The following is a 20,870-nucleotide window of genomic DNA, read 5'->3' as shown; positions in this document are numbered from 1 at the left end:
CAACCACTGTCTTCTCTCCGGAATGCTGTATAGTCATGTTTGCTATGTGTCATTTTCACTGACAGAGACAAGGTTCAGGGGGAATGGTTTTTACCATTGCTACTGTGTTCTACCATCAAACAGGGACTCCCCCCCCACCTGCTTTTCTCCATGCATGTCAGACTCAGCTTGCTTCTTATATTCATGTAGTTGTGGGTGCCATTGCCTGCACAGGTGGTCAGTGGAGGTGCGGACAACCCCAGAGTTTGGATAGAGAATGGTGCCAGATTTTTTGCTTGCTCCAGCAGAACTGCATAACCACAGGATTTCTCTCAAGAATCGTTCCTTCCTTCTTCCCAACCTAGGAGGAGAAGATACAGTCAGTTGCAGTTCCCTTCAGAGCATCTAAATCCTGGGCTGTATCAGCTCTCCTGACAAGTGTTTTCTCAATTAAAAACATCTATAGATGACAAAGGAAAGCACCTACCAAGAAGAAGATCTCAGAGCTGGGCATATGTACTGGGTTGTGATTAAACATCAGGGGAATGACTGTATGAAAATGCTTTTTAACTTTATTTAAAAATCTACCTTTAAGTATCAGTGATTCTGAAAACGTGCCATCCCGTTTACCTGTGAATATTATCTTAAATCTATTTTTTGTCATAAAAGACAACCTTTGTGAGAGGACTGGGAAGGTAACTTAACCAGTAAAGGGCCTTACACAAAAATATTAGGACCCAATTCAGTCCCCAGAATTCATATAAAAAGTGTAATAGTGTATTCTTACAATACCAGTGCTGGAGAATCATAGGCAAGAAGACCCTTACGGTTCTTGTTCCCAGGTCTAGTGGGATCCGTGAGCTCCTGGTTCAGGGCAAAACATAAGTTGAACAGTAATTGAGGAAGACGCCCAGCACTGGCCTCTGCTGTACACACATGCAGGCACACACCCTTCCATCTGTGTACAGGCACACACACACGTATACACACACATACACATATAAAGTCTATCTTTACTGGCAAACTACGTAGTCATATAAATAATATTAGCGTTAATACCATCCTACTTTGTACTTCAACATATTTCCTCCCTGTGCTACTCACTTTCCCAGAAATAGGTAATTGTAGGAAAATTATTGGTTAAATTCTTGTGTATTCACAACTCGAAGAAGAATGGCTTATGGAATTCAAGGTGTCAGCTATTGGGTTAAAACAGAAATGAGACTATCTTGTGGGAATAAATGTCTAGGAGTAAACATAATCCTAACTGTTCAGTTTGAGCATAATGATTCCAGATCTGTCAAATTAACTGCCGACATTAAATGAGATGACATTCTTCTTGATGAGTAAAAAAATGTACCTGACTTTCAAACATTTGAGTAATTTTATGACTAGGCTATAATTCATAAGCCTCAGTGTTATTATGTTTAATAATTAAAATTCTATGTGTTTTGTTATGTTTAATATTTAAAATGCTATGTGTTTCTTTTCATTTTTGGTAGATGAAAATGTGAACAGATTCATTACAAAAGAAGACCTAGAATTACAATTCTTGGATCAAAAAAGACAGAAAGGTGTGTAGCATATTTTAAATACATTTGAAATAAGAGTCATGAAGCGTTTAATAATTTAAAGACTGTTTTAAATGTGAGTCACCTTTACTTGTGAAATTATAGTTAAATCTTTCTCAGAGTGAATACTTCAGAGTTTAACTGGCCAAGATTTAAGTTGACGGGGCTGCTGAGTGTTAACGTGCTACTGGTCTTTTGTACCCTGCAAAGCGTAGTGTTTGTACTTCCAGGGAGAGAGAAAATGCCCAGGTGCTTGCAAGCCAGCAGTCAGAAACACACAGGAATGAACAAGAGAGCCCCTGTCCTGCCTCAGACAAAGGTGCCACTACACATTTGATCTGTGACCTGGAGAAGAGATTATGAAATATAAGGGAATCAGAAAGGGAGGACAACACCCAGGGCTGCCCTCTGGCTCAAACACACATGCATTCATACACATGAACACAAACAGCATATATGAAGTTTTTATAAACACTCCCACTTGAATAAAAGGCTCTTCTTTTTTCTTATTTGTATTAATATTTCATGAACTATCACTCTAAGAAATACTTTTCTAAGAATTGTGTAGCTGTCTCACATTTATTTCCATTTTTAAAGTACATTCATCTTATACTCATATTTTAATTTTATCAGGTACCGTTTTCTGCTAAATTGTATTAGCTATTGTCCAGGCAAATTATTCTATTTTTGTATATTTTGAAAGCTCTAAATATAAATGGCCACCTTCCTCCCACTCCATTTGTTGGATAATAACACTCACTCTGACGTGACTGAGCCTGAAAAGCCCCACTCTTGTGAGTGGGATAAGTTCTCTCGGAAAACGATGTCAGGGAATGCCTCTGGGTCCCAAGGGGCAGCCATTCGAGATGAATCAGCAAGCCTCAGATTCAGTGACAAAAATCTCTTCTCAACAAATAGAGAGTGATAGAAGAGGCCTCTTGACACCAACACACACACATGCTCATATGAGTGTGTACCGATGTATATACTACACACACAAAGCAGTGATCGTAGCTGCAAGTGTCAGCAGGATAACTGCTGTATAGTATGTATTTCATAAGCTTTTATAAATTGATGACTTAGGGCTAGTGAGACGGCTAAGTGCTTAAGAGCACTTTCTGCTTCTCAGAATTGAGTTCCCAGCCCTGTGGCTCACAGCAGCCTTTAACTCCAGTTCCTAGGGCTCCAAAGAACACATCTCACCCTGGGCCCTGCACTCACAGGACCCTCACACATCAATAAAAGTAAATCTTGAAATATTGACGCATTTTTCTTCAGCTAATGTCAGGTTGTGAAGAAATAAAATTGAGCGATTGTAACGTGTGCTGTCTCTAAGGAGTCCCATTGTAGAAGGTAGCTCTATTCGGGAAATAACCAGGCTAGCTAAAAGATAAAGCAATTTATTTTTATTTAGTATAGGGGAAAAACTCACGAAACAGGAACAAGTCCAAACTCAGCTGTGCTGCGTCCGAACCACAGAGAGAGGGAGGGCTGGAGGGAGGGACGGAGGGAGAGAGGGAGGGAGGGAGGGAGGGAGGGAGGGAGGGAGGGAGGGAGGGAGGGAGGGAGGGAGAGAGGGAGGGAGGGAGGGAGGGAGGGAGGGAGGGACAGAGGGAGGGAGGGAGGGAGGGAGGGAGGGAGGGAAAAGGCACCTGGGTCATGTGCCTTTTTTTCCCCTCCGGGTCCCAGAAAGCCACACCCTAACTCAGCCCCACCTCTTCAAGATAATTGGTTAATAAGTCCTCCCCATCATCCCTTCAAGTGATTCAACTTGACCTCAAAATGTTCATGGGCAGTGAACTGACTGGAGTCTGTCATTATTACAGCTGAGACCAAATCCGTCACCGACATTCAGGAGACGTCTGAACCAATAAAAACACTAAACCCAATGATTAGTGAGATCATCTTTCGCTTGGATATGGACAGAGTGCTTGGTGAGTACACGTCTATGACTTGACACTGCAGAACTTGGTCCGATAGGTACGGTGTTTCAACTTTGCAATTTGTGACTTTCTAGTTAAAAAAAGAAAGTTTAAACAAGAGCCACCCTTTCTCAATAATAAACTAGCTCTAATAACCCTACATATTAGCATTTTTACATTATGTATCATTTGTTCCATCAAATAACCAATCATGTGATGTATAGCATGTTCTTCCTTGCCTGCTCAGGAAGCCATAGGTAGTGTTTTCTGTCCATTGCAAGCTTCTGGAATGTCAGTCACATGCTGTATGGCAGGTTCTTTCAGAACATAGTTATCAAATTCGATATAACCCAATGAGTGCTAACAATGTGATGAGCTTAGAGTGTGCTTGTCACTCAGGTGGGAAATTTATTAGATAGTATAAAAGATTGTTAAAATACATCAGAATTTAGGATGTGTGCTGATAATGGCATCCTTCAAACTGCAATCCTGAAAGAAACCAGCAAACTTCAACAAAATGGCAGGCCAACAACATCCAAGCTGTCTTTCCCAAACAGAAACAATTAAAAAGAAACAAACAAACAAAAAAAACCACAGCAAAGTTCATTTGTGAAACCAGAGGGGAAAAGCCACGTTCAATAGGGAAAGGAAGTTTTATGGAACTCAAGGCATTATCAGCAGACACACCCTTTACAAAGTGCTAAAGGGCGCCCTCTTTAATTAAAACAAAGAGCTGCCAGGCAGTAACTGAACCACAGGAAAAAGAAAGATCTCCAGGGCTGTTGTCATTTTGAAATGTACTATTTGTTTTTATATCTAATGTTTAAAAGGCCCCAAAACAATGGGATTTTAGTAATTGTATGAAAAAATAATTCAAAATAGTAGCAAAGAAATTTGAATACATATACATAGACGATTCAAAGAACTTCAGAAAACAATTCATGTTCTAACTGAGAAAAGCAACACAGACAAGTAATCATAAAGTAGAATCAGACATCTTGGAGATGGAGAATTCAATGAATAGAAAAAATATATAATTTAGAGTACAGAATATAGTAAGCATTAACTCTGCAAATAGCCTATTACAACAGTCTCTATATATGGATAATAGTTGCACAGAAAACTACAAAATATTAATAAAAGTAATTTTCTTTAAAAAGCTTAAAGAAATGGAAGCACATTACAGGTTTATAAACTGAAAATGGTTTTTTTTTTTTAAAACTCAATTCCTTAAAATTTATCTATGGACTCAAGGCAAATTACAACTAAGATTTTAACCACATTTTTACTGAAAATTAATACATTAGCTATAAAACTTATGTAGAAGACCATAGGTTGAAGAGGCCACCCTGATAAGGAAAAACAAAAACAAATTCACAGGATATAAAATACCATATGAGGTGTCTTTGTAACCAGATTTCTAGGCTAAAGTCCTCAGCTTCAGTAGCCCCCAACTGGCTAGGCTGATTACAGAGTTAAGTAGTAGTGAAAAAGAAAAAAAAAAAACACAGAGAAGGGAGATCTAATCAACACACTGGGGAAGGGGATGAACAAACTGCCTTTGGTTTAAATAGAGGAAGAGCCCTCTCTGGCAGGGGTAGCACAAGGCTTTAATCCCATCACTTGGGAGGCAGAGGCAGGGGGATCTCATCTCTGTGAATTCCAGGCCAGTCTGGTCTACAAGAGCTAGGTTCAGGACAGTCTTGATAGCTACAGCAAAACCCTATCTCAAAAAAAATACCAAAAAAGAAAAAAAAAAAGTCAAAACAAAGGCTCTTGCAGAACACAAATGTGTATGCTTTCATGAGTCATTTTCATTAAAAGGGAGAAGGTTCATAAAGAAATATAATATACACAGGAGATGGAAGTAGGAGAGAGGGAAGAAAGAGAGGGGAGCGTAGAAAAATATATAGTTCAATAAAAACAATAAAAAAGAAGAATAAAAGCAACCAGAATAAGAAAGGTCATCAGGGCACAGGGCAGCAGAACAGGCCTTTGTGAGCGTGGTTGCTGGTGTTGGAAGAGTTGGAAAGATCTTAGCAGTGTGTATCAGAAACATTATCACAATCAGGTTTTTGCCTCAATTAAAAAGGAAAACACTTTACGCACAAGGATCCGATTGTACTCACTGTGAACTTCCAGAGCCACCCATGTGCAGTTATATACAACTGCTGCCTACAATAGTCACAAAGTCACCAGCGTAGAAAATCTCATGATGACGTTTGGCTGTTTTCAGTTGACGCATAATTGAACATGCTCTTGGGGTATCCTGTGACATTTCAGTGTGTATAGATGCTCTGTAATGATTGGCCAGAGTAGATGTCAGACCTGGTGCCTCACACAGTTATCTTTCCTCTATGGCACAAATGCTCATGGTCCCCTTTTAGATATCAACTGTATAATATATTATTGTCATCACTGCTGTGCGTTGGAATGCCAGACTTCCTTCTCCCAACTGCAGGTTTAGTATCTGTGACATAGGATTCATTTGTGTGCTAAAATATTCTTATAAGAAAGAAGTAGTTTTTACAGTGTGATTAAAAACTAATTTAAGCTGTTCAGACTTGCTCACTACTGACAGGCGTGCAACAGGAAACGAGGGAAGCTCTCCCAACTTGAGAAAATCACAGTTCATTTTTTAAAGTATTTGATGGTAAATTCCAAGTCTTGTTATACTTTTTTTAAGATTGTAAAATTATCAAAACACACATGAATCAAGTTTTAATACACTGTCTGGGTGGATGAGGCTGTCCATTGCACCGTTTCTTTCTTTGAGTTCTCAGGCATGGTTCAACAGAGTAAGAAGTCTGTAACATTAACATTGAATAAAAAGTAAAAAAAATAATTTAAACAAGTCTCATTTAAAAAACACTGAAAGAAAACATACTACACTTTAATGAGTTTTGTCTGTGTGTAACTAAGGTATAATGTTTCCACTAAGTTTTTATTTGTTGAAGAAGAAATGGCATTTTGTGACCCAATGATTTGATTTCAGAATAATTTCATCCTTTACACTAAGAATAAAATGGGAATGATCCAAAAAATATGATAGTGTAGAATATTTATATGTGCAAAGTGTAAAAATGTGCATAAAATAGGAAAGAGGAGGGAGCCATAGCTGAACATTTACATTGTCTCCTGGGTGTGAAGAGGCACCAGTCTGAGGTAGCTTCTAAAGTTGCCCATGGGCTTTAACTATTTCCACTAGCTGACAATCTCTTCTCTGGGAAAAGGAAGAGGGCAGGGGAAAGGGAGTAGAAGAAAATGTGATGGATGAATATAACTACGTACATTAGTACTTGAACAAAATTCCATTATGATTCAGTTGCCTCTGTCACCAATCTAGATGGTCATCCTTCACCTACACATCTCCTTTCCCATAAGCTCGGTAGTTAACTTTGAGAGGAGGTATCTTTGTGGCAGATGTTAGTTAAAGAACTCTGAGGCACCGGTTCATGGAAGAATGACACTATTACTTGGATGTGTGTTTTTGGAACAAAGATTTTGAACTTCAATGCATGGAGGCTTATATGTGTGCACATAGGTCTTCCTGTTCCAAAGTTACATGATGTGACAGTCCAGAGTTCATCATTATCAAAGTCTAATAAAGTTAATATCACACATACACAAAAATTTTACATTTCTATCTTGAAATTGCCTTACCAAATGTCTTTGAAATCCATCATTTCTACAGAGAATGACCTACAAACCTTGAAGGAGACCTTTGATCAACATTTATTAAAAAATGAATTCAAGGCACGCTCCAAGACTGGACTTGGTAAGAAAACTTAAGTTTAATACTTTTCATTATTGTTTTCATTAATATGCACCTTTACAAAACTTTTATCATTAACAGTCTTCACACTCTCTTATTTTTTGTAGACCAGGTATTCATTAAAAATTGAAAGTTAACTAGATAGCATTTCATTTAGAACTGTTATCCATTTAGAAAATGTTCCAACAAAATCAGTCACAGTTTTAGCAAGCATAGAAGATTACAGAAACAGGTGTGTAGTGTTATTCCTATCACATTCTATGTCCAGTTTAGGTGGTAAGGTGCTTTTAATCTGTGAGGGACAACACTGACTCACAGATTGATAAAAATAAAAAAAAACAGGCTTAGCAGTTATTTGCACCAGCTGACCATCTCTTCTCTGGGAAAAGGAAGAGGGCAGGGGAAAGGGAGTAGAAGAAAATGTGATGGATGAATATAACCTACGTACATTAGTACTTGAACAAAATTCCATTATGAATCCCTTCACTCTTTACAATAAATACATAATAATAAAGATGTCTAAGTTGCAGCCAGTTCTCCATTCTGCGTCAGGATCAGGAGACATTCTTCAGCTTTCCGTATGTGTCCTGCTGCAATCAGCTCTTACACAAAACGTTTTGGGTGTGATAGGCCTCCCAGTTAATGTTTAACTACCACACTCAATGTAGAAGTTTTCTAACATGCTTCATTTTAGAGTTTGTTTGTTTGCTTGCTTTTGATGGTGCATCTAGATATTCATTTCTAAATACAAGAAAAAGTATAAATCGCAAAACACTGAATGGAAGAAAACCACAATCTTAATTCCAAAACTTCTTTAAATTCTTCCCTTTTTCTCTCATTGAGGTACTAAATCTCCCTAGTAAGATGATGTAGAAAGGCTTTTGTTCCTTGGCGTTGCTGGTTATTGCTCTCCATCACCAGCACCTATTAGATTTAGAGTTATATAACACAGGAAAACCACGGAAACACCTCTGGATGAGCTGAAAAATGACAGCTCTGTGTGTATGTGTGTGTGTGTGTGTGTGTGTGTGTGTGTTAATGATCACCATGGTCGGCAACAAGAAGAATATTATTTATAATTATTTTATTGGCTACTCATACCCCTCTTGATGGCTACAGTATCCAATAATCCTCTCTTCTCCGAGAGAACACTTTCTCTTGTGGGCATTGTTGTGGCTTGGTGCAGTGACGTAACCTAAGGAGAGCTAAAATATTCTTCTACTAGGGAACTTCCATGACTCTTAAGGTTAGAGACTGGATATTTTGTCTCATATGTGGAATCTAGGGGTGGGAAAATCACGAAACTAATCCAGAGAAGAAAAAGAAAGGACACGGTGGTATTTAGAAAGGGTAATAAGAGATTATGATGAAAATGTTGGGTGGATGCATAAGAATTTCATAGCCAAGCCCATTGCTTTATATAACTAGTATATGCTATACATTTATTTGTATTTGTTTTATTTTAAATACTATGAATTTGAATTTTTAAGAGGTGGTCCGATGCCCTGGAGCCAGAGTTACAGGCAGTTGTGAGCTGCACAGCATGGGTGATTGGGAACCAGACACCAGTCCTACATAAAAAGCATCAAGGACTTTTAACTATAGAACAGTCTTTCCATCTGATTATTATTATTTCATAATAAATATTAAATAATTTTTACTATGCATGTATGCAAACAACAGAAAAAAAGAGAAGAGAGATGGATGCTATAGTTTGTCTTTCAAAGTTTCTTACAAATCAGTTTTATTTTACAGAGATAAAAAGGATACCTTCAAGACGCACACCAAAGGAACCAGTGAAAACGGGATGGAGAAAGCAGGGTAAGAAGAGCTATTTTTCTTTTCAAGTCTAATGGGTATGAGTCTAAACTTAAATGTTCTACCCTTAAGTTACCAACTATCTCGGTTTTCTCTTCCTATTGGTGCAATGAAAGCATCCTAAGGAAGAAGGGATTTATTCTGGTTCACAGGTTCAAGTATAATCCATTGTGGCAGGAAGGCCAAGGCAGCAGGAACCTAAAGCAGCTGGCCACATCAAATTACAGTGTGAGAAAGAAATCAACAATAGATGTATGCATGCTAGTCTTTAGCTGGCTGTTTCTACCCTTAGACAGTCCCGGGTCTGCTGCACTCAGGAGAGGGATGATCCATTGTGGTCAGGCCTTCCCACTTGAGTTAACTCAGTCTCGATAAGCAGCAGAGGCATTCCCAGAAGAGGATCTCCCGGGTGATTCTAGAGTATGTCACGCTGACAGTGAGCACCTGCTGTCCCCTTAGTAGATATCCACAAATTCTCTCCTGTAACTGGCACTCTTGTGTCTACCATTAATGGAGCATTAGCTTGAAACCGATCCAAAGTCTAGTGGGGAAGGAGCGCCAGTACACAAGCAGAGAGCTCCCGCTGAAGAAAGCCTCCCCTAGTCTCTCCCTTTTCTTTGAATGTCACCACCAGTACCAGAAAGGAACTCACCCTGTGAACTCGTTGAGCCTCAGTGATCTTCTCAGAGACCTTGGCTCCAGACATACGTCATGTGAATCACAGGGACACACTGCAGTTCATAGCAGTGGCTCATCCTGTAGAGGCGGTGCCAGTGATGGCAAAAGGGTTGGGGAAGGACGTAACGCTGAGGAAAAACTGATCAGAGCACTGGCTCCGAAATGTAAGCAAGAGTGAAAAAAGTTGCAAGTGGACAATATGAAAACGGACAGGAACAGAAAAAAAGCAGGAAGGTAGTTGAGGAAATCACAGTTCATTTTTTAAAGTATTTGATGGCTATGAATGGCCACACCCAAATTAAGAGACTGCAATGAAATAAGCACCACGAAGTCCATAGCCAGATCCACTGTATTACAAATGGTGAAAAGCAGGCCGGGCGGTGGCGGCGCACGCCTTTAATCCCAGCACTCGGGAGGCAGAGGCAGGCGGATCTCTGAGTTCGAGGCCAGCCTGGTCTACAAGAGCTAGTTCCAGGACAGGCTCTAGAAACTACAGGGAAACCCTGTCTCCAAAAACCAAAAAAAAGTGGTGAAAAGCAAATCTTAGAGGGAAAAGATACAACTTCATTAAAAAGAAAGACCCTGAGATCATCAGAAATTACAAATCCCGGAAAGCACTGGGCATATACATTCAAAACACTAGGAGAAGAAATTCACCCCGGAATCTCACAGTGAGCAAAACTATCTTTGTAAAATGAAGGTGGGATATCAACAAAGCAAAATTTCAGACAGTTTGTGTTGATAAACATCTACTTTAAAAAAGCTCTTCTGGGTGAGACCTGGAGGTCTCACACAGTAATTAATATCACCCAAAAAGAACATAACTAGAAATAATTCTATAACTACAAAACAGTGTGTATGCTCATTGCATCCCTTTTGTGTTACTAATTTGACACATTATCAATCTGTCTTTGGGCTATATGATGGTGGAACTGTAGCACAAATATTGTAGTGAAACACATTATTCTGCAAAAATAGCATATACTAATCACACACTGAAGGAGAAGTAATTTCCTAGTGCAGCACAGAGGAGCAGGGTGAGAAGGATGCCGTATTCACGTAAGAAAATGATACCGGGTATTAACTCAGGATCACAGGGAACACATGCAAAAAAACCAAGTAATTCAACCAAAAGTGTTGCTGTAAGAAACACTGTAAATACATAGCTACTCCTTTCTTCTTCCAACTTCTTTTCATAGGCAGAGTATGACTTAAATAATTATGACATTGGCACAGTCTCTGTAATATGGAGCTGTATTTCATGTAGCAATAGTGCAGAACTGCTGAGAGACATGGGACACACAGACGAGTCTCGTTATCATTCGTGGGCTAGTGTTACCCACCCTTCATTCTCCATTAATCCTCTCTGGAAACATGCGCACAGACATACTCAGAGTTGTGTCTCCTAAGGGATTCTAAATCAAGTTTTCATTTGACGTTCAAAATTAACCATTACCCTAATGTCCATGAAGCATGGTTTCAGCAGAACTGGGAATGTACGTTCTTTTTTTTTCTGTTACATAGTTTTCTGAAATGTGTTTTGTGTCTTTAGGTGGCAACCTAAATATTATTAAAGGAACAAAACTACTGGGGACACCGAGCGAACAACAGAGTAAGAATAATTTTCAAGCCATGTGTTTATGATTTATTTATACTATTTATTTATTTATACTATTTATTTATTTATACTATAGTTCTAACCTATTGTAACAGTAACTGCATCATTGCATAAGCAACACCTTTTGTGCATTCTCTCTTACAAAGAAATTCTAGTGCTCATTATCAGTAGGCATAAGATAAATAATATGAATAATGAAAATAGCCTATCCAAACCCAGTGCCCATCAATCTCGGGGTGGCGAGGGGGGGCTGTTCCTCTCACTTTCCATTTCTGGCTTAGACCTTGAAAGAGCAGGAAGTCCTTCTGGTGAGTGTGCCCAGAAGAGGACTACAGCGCACAGGCCCCTCACTGCACCTCCTTTCACCAGACTAAGTTGGTGAGGGGATGGTGCAGCCCTGCAGTGGATTTTTTTCCCACTAGGCTGTGTGGGTCACAGATCATTGGTCTTGAATGGTGTTAGACACACTTCTCCTTGATCCAAGAAAGGCTTCAGCTATGAACAGTTTTTCAGAGTTGGTTCTGATCAGTTACCTCAGGGACCTTCCATGCGTGCCTCCTTGTAAGGACAGGAGGAGAAGGGGTCTTCAACACCGATCTCCCTGCTGAGTCTGACATTTGCTGTACAATCTTCCCATCCCAGTACAGACATATGTGCTGGGAGGGGGCTTTACTGGCAAATCATGGTGTCTGTAACTTTAAGTGTGAATGTTGTACTTCCATGTATTATTAAATATGAATTGAATGTATACTGTTAAACAATCAAGTAAGGACTCTTCACCTGAAAGTTTACAACTAAGGGAAAGCTAGGATTGAAAATTGACATTATCTGGAGTATGTGTTCAAACTTGTTTTTTGTTTTACCCCCAAAACACTGGAATTAATGAGCTATTTTCTCAGTGTTTTCATTTAGATATGGTTATTTGGGGTGATTCTTATTAATTAGATCCTTACCACTTTTGAGTGACAATCTTAGACACAACAATAAAATGCTCCATTTAAGTCTAGACAATTTCATCTATCTTTTCTGTTAGTTCTTTGTCTGGTATCTACCAAAAACGCCCTACAGAAGTAACTTGCAAAAGGGGGGTTTTCTTAGGTTACAGTTCAAGGAGAAATAGCACCAAAGGTGAGAGGCCACTGATCACATGACAAGGGAGGCATAGCACCAAAGGTGAGGTCCACTGATCACATGACAAGGGAGGCATAGCACCAAAGGTGAGGTCCACTGACCACATTGCATCTGCATTCAAGAAGCAGAGAGTAAAGAGAAAAACAGGTCGAGGCCAGGCGTCCTCAAGACCCATCCTCAGGAGCTCATTTAACCCAGTGAGCCTCTACTTCCTGAATATTCCACAGCTTCCAAACAGTACCACCAGCTAGGGACCAAGTAAGTGTTCAAACACATGAGCCTGTGGGGACAACTGCACCTTCAAATCACATTTGTTAAGACCATATTTCTGATCAATTTATATATATATATGTGTTAGTAGTTAGAGTATAATAAAATCATTCCAAATTAAAAATTTTTAAAGTTGAAAATTAGGAAGAGAAAACATTTGGAAAGAGACTATTGACAGATGTCAAAATTAATAATTTTACTCAGAGTAAAGCAGAGTTTGGATGAGGGCTAAATTTAACAAAGATGCCACTGTAGGATACAGGGCACAGGCAAAGATGATAAATGACAAGATACTTCATAGAAATTGGAGTAAAAGGCGAAAGACTTATACGATCTGAAGAGGAACCAGAGTATGAGCAAGCAGTGGTGGCCCATGCCTTTAATCCCAGTACTCGGGAGGCAGAGGCAGGCAGATCTCTGACTCTGTGAATTCAAGGCCAGCCTGGTCTACAAAGAGAGTTCCAGGACAGCCAGGCTGTTGCACAGAGAAACTCTGTCTCAAAAAAAAAAAAAAAAAGGAAAAAAAGAAAAAGAAGGAAGGAAGGAAGGAAGGAAGGAAGGAAGGAAGGAAGGAAGGAAGGAAGGAAATTGGAGTAACAGACAAGAGACCACTCATATATGAAAAAAGTCTTACAAATAAAAATCAGCATAGAGAGCTTAATGTGTATATACAATTCCATAGTATCATTGGGTGACTTTTTGACATTTGTTTTAGATATGAGTTTATCTCTAAGGAAAGATATTACTCCAGGTAAGTTCCCCCGTGAACAATCAAGGTAAAGAAAATATATTAACATGTAAGGTAAGTGGTTGCTTCCAAGAATTTTCATACTGTGCAGTTTTTATTTACTCCAATGAAATACCTTAAAATTTGAGAGAGAGACAGAGACAGAGACAGAGAGACAAAGATTGTATGATCTTAGGCTGGATGGTCTATATACAATGAAAACATATTTCTCATGGGGGTGCTACTTCTTGGTTCAGAAATTCTACTCTTTCTGTATCCTTGAGTGCTAGAAGGAGCAAGCAGAGCTCAGGGGCCTCAGGATAACACTAACAGCGATCATGACTTGACAAAGACTGTATCCAGTACCATCACAAGATGTTTCTGTGTCAGGGTGCAGATAGGGACCCAAACATTCAGAGCACAACAAAGATCATGGTAACAACACACAGATGGTATCCTTTCTACACCGTCTCACTCTGGTTTCTTAGACGTTGTCATGTGCAGTGGTAGGATTTATATCGTGATGTTTTGTACAAGTATTTTCTAGAAATTTCACTACAGCTTTTTGTTTTGTTTCCCATTAATTGGTGAATTTCTTAGATCCTCTTTTCATGAAATCATATTTAATTTTTAAAAACATGCACTACCCACATGAATCTTTCTTAAAATACTTTCTGAAAAAACTTTCTCAACTAAAAGTTTTTTTCCTTTGAGTTTGTTCTTCAGCATTCATTATTTACTCTTTTATATATCTTAGCAATATTTGGGAAAATATATTTAAATGTCATCTATTGAGATTAAATCACTTGGGGTAGACTTCTAAGCCAACTATACCCAAAAGTGCATCTAATTTACAGTATTAAGCTATATTAAAGACTCTCCACACAAATAATTACATTGGATGGTTTCAAGAAAATAATATACATAATAAAAATAAATTTGCAGTGTTAGGCATCATCCTACTGTGCATTAAGTTTTTTATTTTTATTGACTTAGACCCTTTCCTCACCTTTCTCCTTTCCTAACAAATGATGACAGTCTAAGTCATGGCTTCTGAAATTTTCAACAGTAATAATGCATTCTTTCCATGGTCTATCATTGTGGCCTTACAAAATCTCTTACCATCCAGGTTTTAGTTCAATATCTAGCCAATAATTAAAGGTTAAAGTATATGAATCTTGTAATCTCTGTGCCTGTGTCTCTGTCTGCCTGTCTGTCTTGTGTCTTGTGTTCTCTCCTTTCTCTCTCTCTCTCTCTCTCTCTCTCTCTCTCTCTCTCTCTCTCTCTCTCTCTCTCTCTCTCTCTCTCTCATGTATTTGACACAGGGTCTTCCTAAGTTGTCCAGGCTATCATTAACTTATCCTGAAGCCTTGGCTGGACTTGAATTTGTGGTCCTCCTGCCTCAGCCTTCTAACTTTCCAATGTTACTAGCCCGCACCACAAGGCTGTTTAGGTTTTCTGTTCTATCGTCACATATGCTACTTTTATGATCGTATGACTTGTGACGACTGGATCTAGCAATCATTAGTCGTGTTTGGGCTGGGGGACTCAGCAGCTTATGCGCAGAGCTTCTTTCTCTAAAGCTAGCCTTCTGACTGTGCCCGCCTATAGCTCAAATGTAGAAATGAGCATGCTGGGCAGTGGGTACAGGTCCAAATTAAGAAAGATGCTAGCTAGCACAGGACACAATATAAAGACAAGAAAGAGAAAATGATGGAAGTCATTCTAGAAACTGAAGTAACAGACAGTAAGCATTTGATAAAGCATGGGGAAGAAAGGGTGAATGAAACATACAAGTGAGTATACAGAGTTTGGTACATAATTTGTGAGTAATCAGAACTGTCATGCAAATTTCCTTTTCCAATTTTGCTTCAGGTGTGAGTTCAATGAAAACCAAACCTCAGGAAAATGTTAATGCTAAGTACCACCTACCAAAGACATTTCCAACAAAAGTGATCAATCTGTTACCCTTCACCAGTCAAGGTAAGGGAGTATACACAAAGACAAATCACAAGATCTAATTGCCTAGAATAGCTCAGAAGTATCGCTTTTCACTTACTCTTTTTGCGCCATATGTTTTTTATTTAACCATATTACAGAGAGCTCTCCTGGTGTCTGAAGATGAAATAGCTTTTATTTGTTCTTTCTGTTGACAGTGTAACATTTAAGAGTTAGAGAATGCTTTATTCCACCACTAAAGGGCTTTGAATTTTAAAGGCTATTGCCACCAGTAAATGTATCCATGCATGCATACATACATACGTACATAAATACAGACAAACACACACACACACACACACACGCACATACACACACGCACACACACACACAGTGGAGCATTCCTTGGAAGAAAAAAAGGCCCAGATTTGAGATCTCCTTTTAAAATATATGTGGATTTCTAATATTAAAAGACATTTATAGTCTGGTTTCCTAAAGGGATATTAAAAATTAATATTGACCACAGCAACCATCTTAGAAGGGGAATGTTTTTGTCTCCATGACTATCTGTAACATCTCGTAAGAGTCCTACGACGGGGCTATCAAGTGTTGGTGGTCCTGAGGTTCTTGTGTAGACTAGACAGCACTCAACACCGAGCTATGCCCTAACCTCTTTTAGCATTCTAGTGTCCAGAAGCATAATCTTCTATGTTTTCTTCAAGTTTTTTTTCATAATTGCAGGCCTTACACTTAAGTCTTGAATCCACTTTGAGTTGATTGCTGTAACTAAGGGAAAGTAAGGTGTTTGGTTCCATTCTTCACTCTGCAGTATCTGTCTTTATAGTCTCAATCGAATTAATAACCTCAAAATATTTTAAGTCATCTACATTCCTTTGATTCTGCTTTATTGACACCTAGTTTACGATGACTATTAAAGGCAGCTATAAATGTGAGGCGTCTTACAGCTAACAATCTAAATCTCTCTAGAGGCAAACGTGGAAAGCTCCACACCGTATGAGAATGTAATTCCAAAGCCACTTTATAGGACATCTAGGGGAAGTTCCGGCATACCCACAACCTTCCAGCAATTACTAAACAGGAAGATTTCAGGTAACACTTAATAATGTCTGTGTGCAGTGTGATTATTTAACTGAAAACTTCCGTTACATAGGAATGATCAAGTGTATTAGCTTTAATCAGAATAGAATTTAGAAAAAAAATGCAAGTGGACACGTACCAAATTCCATTCAGCTCGCACACGTTCATCTGAAGGGACAGCGTCTCCGCCGTTTCTCGTCCTTCCCCATAATGACGAAGTTGAAGCTCCATCTTCTTCCCAGAGGTTTTTCCCTTCTTTCATCCTCAGTAGTTCCTGAGGATGAGTAAGAGAAACCCATAATCCTCTTCCTTTCACATAGCATCCCTCTCTTTTGCAGCCCCAGCAAGGTGTGCTGTGGGAAAGTGAAGCAGAAGCTGTGGGAAGACAAACAGGTGTACGTTCAGCTTTCCTTCTTGTTTCACCGCCATCTCCTCCGCAGTCCCGATTCCACTGATATCTAAGACTGTGTTAGCAACTGTAGAGACATTTTGTAACATGAATGGTTTTTCTTTGGTTTACTATGCATCTTAATGCCTAAGAGAAATACATAACACCATAAAATTTCCTGGAAAAAAAAAAAGACAGCAACAATGAAAAAGATGGCTGGGATCTTTCTGTTACAAGCACATGCAGAGGGTGTTTAGTGATAAAAGATTTGGGATCTGCTTTCTGGGAAAGGAAAGGGGAATACGAGTAAAGGAAATGAGGCCTCTTCTTCCTCTGTGGACTAGAAGGAAATGATCAGAAAGTATGTCTGATAGCTGAGGACAATCAGAGCAGGAGTTTTCTCAGTGGCACACCCTCCCTTTTTAAACCTCCTCAAGCTGGTAACAGTTGTCCGCCTGTACCTTGTGGACAAAGGCAGCTGATCCTGGGTTGTTTTCTGCCTGTACCTTGTGAACAAAGGCAACTGATCCTGGGTTGTTGTCCGCCTGTACCTTGTGGACAAAGGTAACTGATCCTGGGTTGTTGTCCGCCTGTACCTTGTGGACAAAGGTAACTGATCCTGGGTTGTTGTCCGCCTGTACCTTGTGGACAAAGGTAACTGATCCTGGGTTGTTGTCCGCCTGTACCTTGTGGACAAAGGTAACTGATCCTGGGTTGTTGTCCGCCTGTACCTTGTGGACAAAGGTAACTGATCCTGGGTTGTTGTCCGCCTGTACCTTGTGGACAAAGGTAACTGATCCTGGGTTGTTGTCCGCCTGTACCTTGTGGACAAAGGTAACTGATCCTGGGTTGTTGTCCGCCTGTACCTTGTGGACAAAGGTAACTGATCCTGGGTTGAGCCATTCTCTCAGCCACCATGCTGCTTCCCATCGGTTCAGCCCTAGATTCAGCTCTAACCCGGGTCTCCTGCTCCAACCCTAGCTTCTGGGGGCCAAGCTGGCACGTTCTGGGCTAGACGTGAAATGTCAGACTGAGGCTCACGTTTTGAAGTCTTTCTCAGCTGGCAGTGCTGTTTCCTGAAGCTGTGGGACCCTCAGGAAGTAAACTTTATTACGGCACATACCAAAGAATGGAGGTATTCGGTGTCAGTGATAGCACCGCCCAAAGAAACAGACAAAAAGACGAGAAAATCACCATGCAGTTTGAGTATCACTGACTTTCCCGTGGCTGGAGCCAAACTGCTTGGAAACAAACAATGTAGGGTAGGAAAGGTTTGCTTTGGCTGGTGTTTCAGGCCACCATGGCAGGAAGACGTGGCCAAGAAGCCCCAGCGCCATACAGGAGTAGATAGCAGAACTGCTCTGATTGGAGCAGACAGGAAGCAGACAACAGCACCAGAACAAAAACTGAGTTTTTAACCTTCAAAGGTCTGCCCAAGAGGTCAACTTCTGCTAGGTAGGTCCCACATCAAAGGGCTCAATAGTCTCTGAAATTAGCACCATTACCCAGGTAACAGCTGTTCAAGCCATGTACCAATGGGCGGGGTGCGTTTCAGACTCAACCTTACCATTCTACTCTAGGCCTTCCAGAGGCTCAGGTCCATCCTGTAACATAAAAGGCATTTAATCCCGCTTGATCTAGCTCCATAGACTAACAAACAGCGATACGTTTATGCAGAAATTCAAAGTATCTTCTGAGATGCAGGCCGAACCTCTAAAGCAAACACCTGTAGAACCAAAGAGCAAGTTACAGCCTTTCAACGTAAAATGAAGCGGAACAAACATTGCTGTCGCTGAAGAAGAGAGAAAAGCCAGACCAAAACCATCCAGCCAAAGACAAAATTCTGCAGCCACTCGTCCCGTATCTAGCAAATAGTGCCATCACCTGAGCCCCAGCAGGCTTGAGCAGCCAAGCCCAAGGGCCTTGTCACTTCCAACACCGTTGAGTTCTCTGTCCGAATACACACCATCTATTCAGAATGCACTCCACCCACCCACTCAGAGTATGCACAACCTACCAACATGGGTCACATATTCGGAATACACACCATCTATTCGGAATATACTCCATCCACTCAGAACACACACCATGTCTCTCTGGTGATAAAGAAGTCATGTTCTCTTGCTCCGTCTGGAATGGAAATGATGAGAAGATAATTTATTTTCTACCAGAGCGTTAGACTTTCAATCTAAAAACCAATGACTGCAGGACATTTTGCATGCAGACGGTTGCTGTAATCAATGGAAGGTTTGACTGTGGAAACTCGATGTTTTCGTATAATTGTCGCCCGTTAATATTGACAAACCACTCTCTACCCGCAAACATTCTGCTTCCTTATTTCAAGATTTGCCCTCCAAGTCAAACATTTTCATGACATTTGTTTTGTTGCGATGTTAAAAATAACGTTTTCGTTAACAGTATTCACTGCCCCCTCTGCGTTCCTCTCTGTAGTTTTCATTGCACAAATGCCACCCTCTTTATAAAAATTATTCTGCTAGGGGTAAAATTCAATCTATAATAAAGAATTAATTGACTCATGGGATTGTACATTATGCTGTGTTTTTAAAAATGTTCTTTTAGTAGTTTTATATAACATTTCTATTTTTTTACAATGTGTATATATAGTAAGGCTTGCATCAGATTCACTGTTTAGGCCAGGTTGACCCCCAGATTTTCCACTCCAGGATCCCTAATGCCAAGGTGCTTCCCCCTCCTCCCTCCAAAAGCCGACTTGCACTCTCACAATGCAATTGTTCTGTGTTTTATCTAAATTTATTAGAAAAAGAGGACTTTGTGCATTATCAGGGGTTTATTTTATGTTTTTAAAGTTGAAGTTAGTTTACTTCTTGTATAACTGTATGACATTTTCCAGGGGCTCCGAAACCAGAAGATGTAAACAAGCAAAAGACTGAACTTGAAAATCAGCTGCGTATTTCGGTCACATCTCCAAAGAAATACGTGCATAAAGGTAAAAAGAAAAAAAGTAAGACAGATACATGAAATAACATTCTATTCTAGTCTTCTAGTCACCAGACTTCTCAATCCTGCGATCCCATCCAACAAAGAGCCGCACCAGCCCAGCGTGTGCTCCCCGCTGCCTTTCTGTGAACAGACGCATGCATGCAGGGCTCAGGGTTCTGTCCAGTCATAGAATACTGTGCGTAGATACGCCTTACCCCTAAACCAGGTTAAATGATGTATTGCTATCTTTCCGCTTGATGTTCTAAAATGTCAGTATGGCTGTCACGTACATTCAATGCTTTACTTTTTAGTGATGTTTATTTATCAGGGCTATAATCAATACTGCAATCAATATCATTTCATACATTTTTGCTGGGCTGCTTATACTGATGTTTCTGGAAATCTGAGTGAGTATGCCCGGGTATATGGCTCACAGGGTAGTGTTCACTGCACAAGTATGAGGACCTGATTTCAGATCTCCCTAACCCACATAAAAAAGTAGGCTGTAAGTCAACTGGTGGTGGCGCACGCCTTTAATCCCAGCACTCGGGAGGCAGAGGCAGGAGGATCTCTGTGAGTTCGAGGCCAGCTTGGTCTACAAGAGCTAGCTCCAGAACAGACCCCAAAACTACAGAGAAACCCTGTCACAGATAAATAGATAGGTAGTAGATAGATAGATAGATAGATAGATAGATAGATCGATGATAGATGATAGATAGATAATAGATAGATAGATGATAGATAGATAGATGATAGATAGATAGATAGATAGATAATAGATAGATAGATAGATCGATGATAGATAGATAGATAGATAGATAGATAGATAGATAGATGATAGATAGATAGATAGATGATAGATAGATAGATAGATAATAGATAGATAGATAATAGATAGATAGATAATAGATAATAGATAGATAGATAGATAGATAGATGATAGATAGATAGATCGATGATAGATAGATAGATCGATGATAGATAGATAGATAGATC

General features: G+C 39.7%; 1 protein-coding gene across 1 annotated transcript; it reads left to right on the top strand.

Annotated features, from left to right (window-relative positions):
* The first annotated feature begins 1,503 nt into the window (after window positions 1-1,503).
* Window positions 1,504-16,548, top strand: LOC121677002 (coiled-coil domain-containing protein 7-like). The gene is made up of 8 exons (XM_042054214.1): window positions 1,504-1,553; window positions 3,377-3,484; window positions 7,167-7,250; window positions 9,003-9,068; window positions 11,296-11,355; window positions 13,478-13,513; window positions 15,365-15,472; window positions 16,415-16,548. The coding sequence occupies exons 2-8, from the start codon at window positions 3,439-3,441 to the stop codon at window positions 16,546-16,548; spliced, it is 534 nt and encodes a 177-aa protein (XP_041910148.1). The 5' UTR covers window positions 1,504-1,553; window positions 3,377-3,438.
* Window positions 16,549-20,870: the final 4,322 nt, after the last annotated feature.

This window comes from Arvicola amphibius, chromosome 15, assembly GCF_903992535.2.
Source record: "Arvicola amphibius chromosome 15, mArvAmp1.2, whole genome shotgun sequence".
In the NCBI taxonomy this organism is placed as follows: Eukaryota; Metazoa; Chordata; class Mammalia; order Rodentia; family Cricetidae; genus Arvicola; species Arvicola amphibius.
This window is presented reverse-complemented; position numbering and strand designations above follow the sequence as displayed.

Bases quoted from the DNA above. Each gene is read 5' to 3' on its own strand.
- LOC121677002 (XM_042054214.1), top strand. From the start codon at position 3,439: ATGATTAGTGAGATCATCTTTCGCTTGGATATGGACAGAGTGCTTG. The intron at 9,069-11,295 runs GTAAGAAGAGCT...TTGTGTCTTTAG, and splicing joins AACGGGATGGAGAAAGCAGG to GTGGCAACCTAAATATTATT. The intron at 13,514-15,364 runs GTAAGTTCCCCC...ATTTTGCTTCAG, and splicing joins AAGGAAAGATATTACTCCAG to GTGTGAGTTCAATGAAAACC.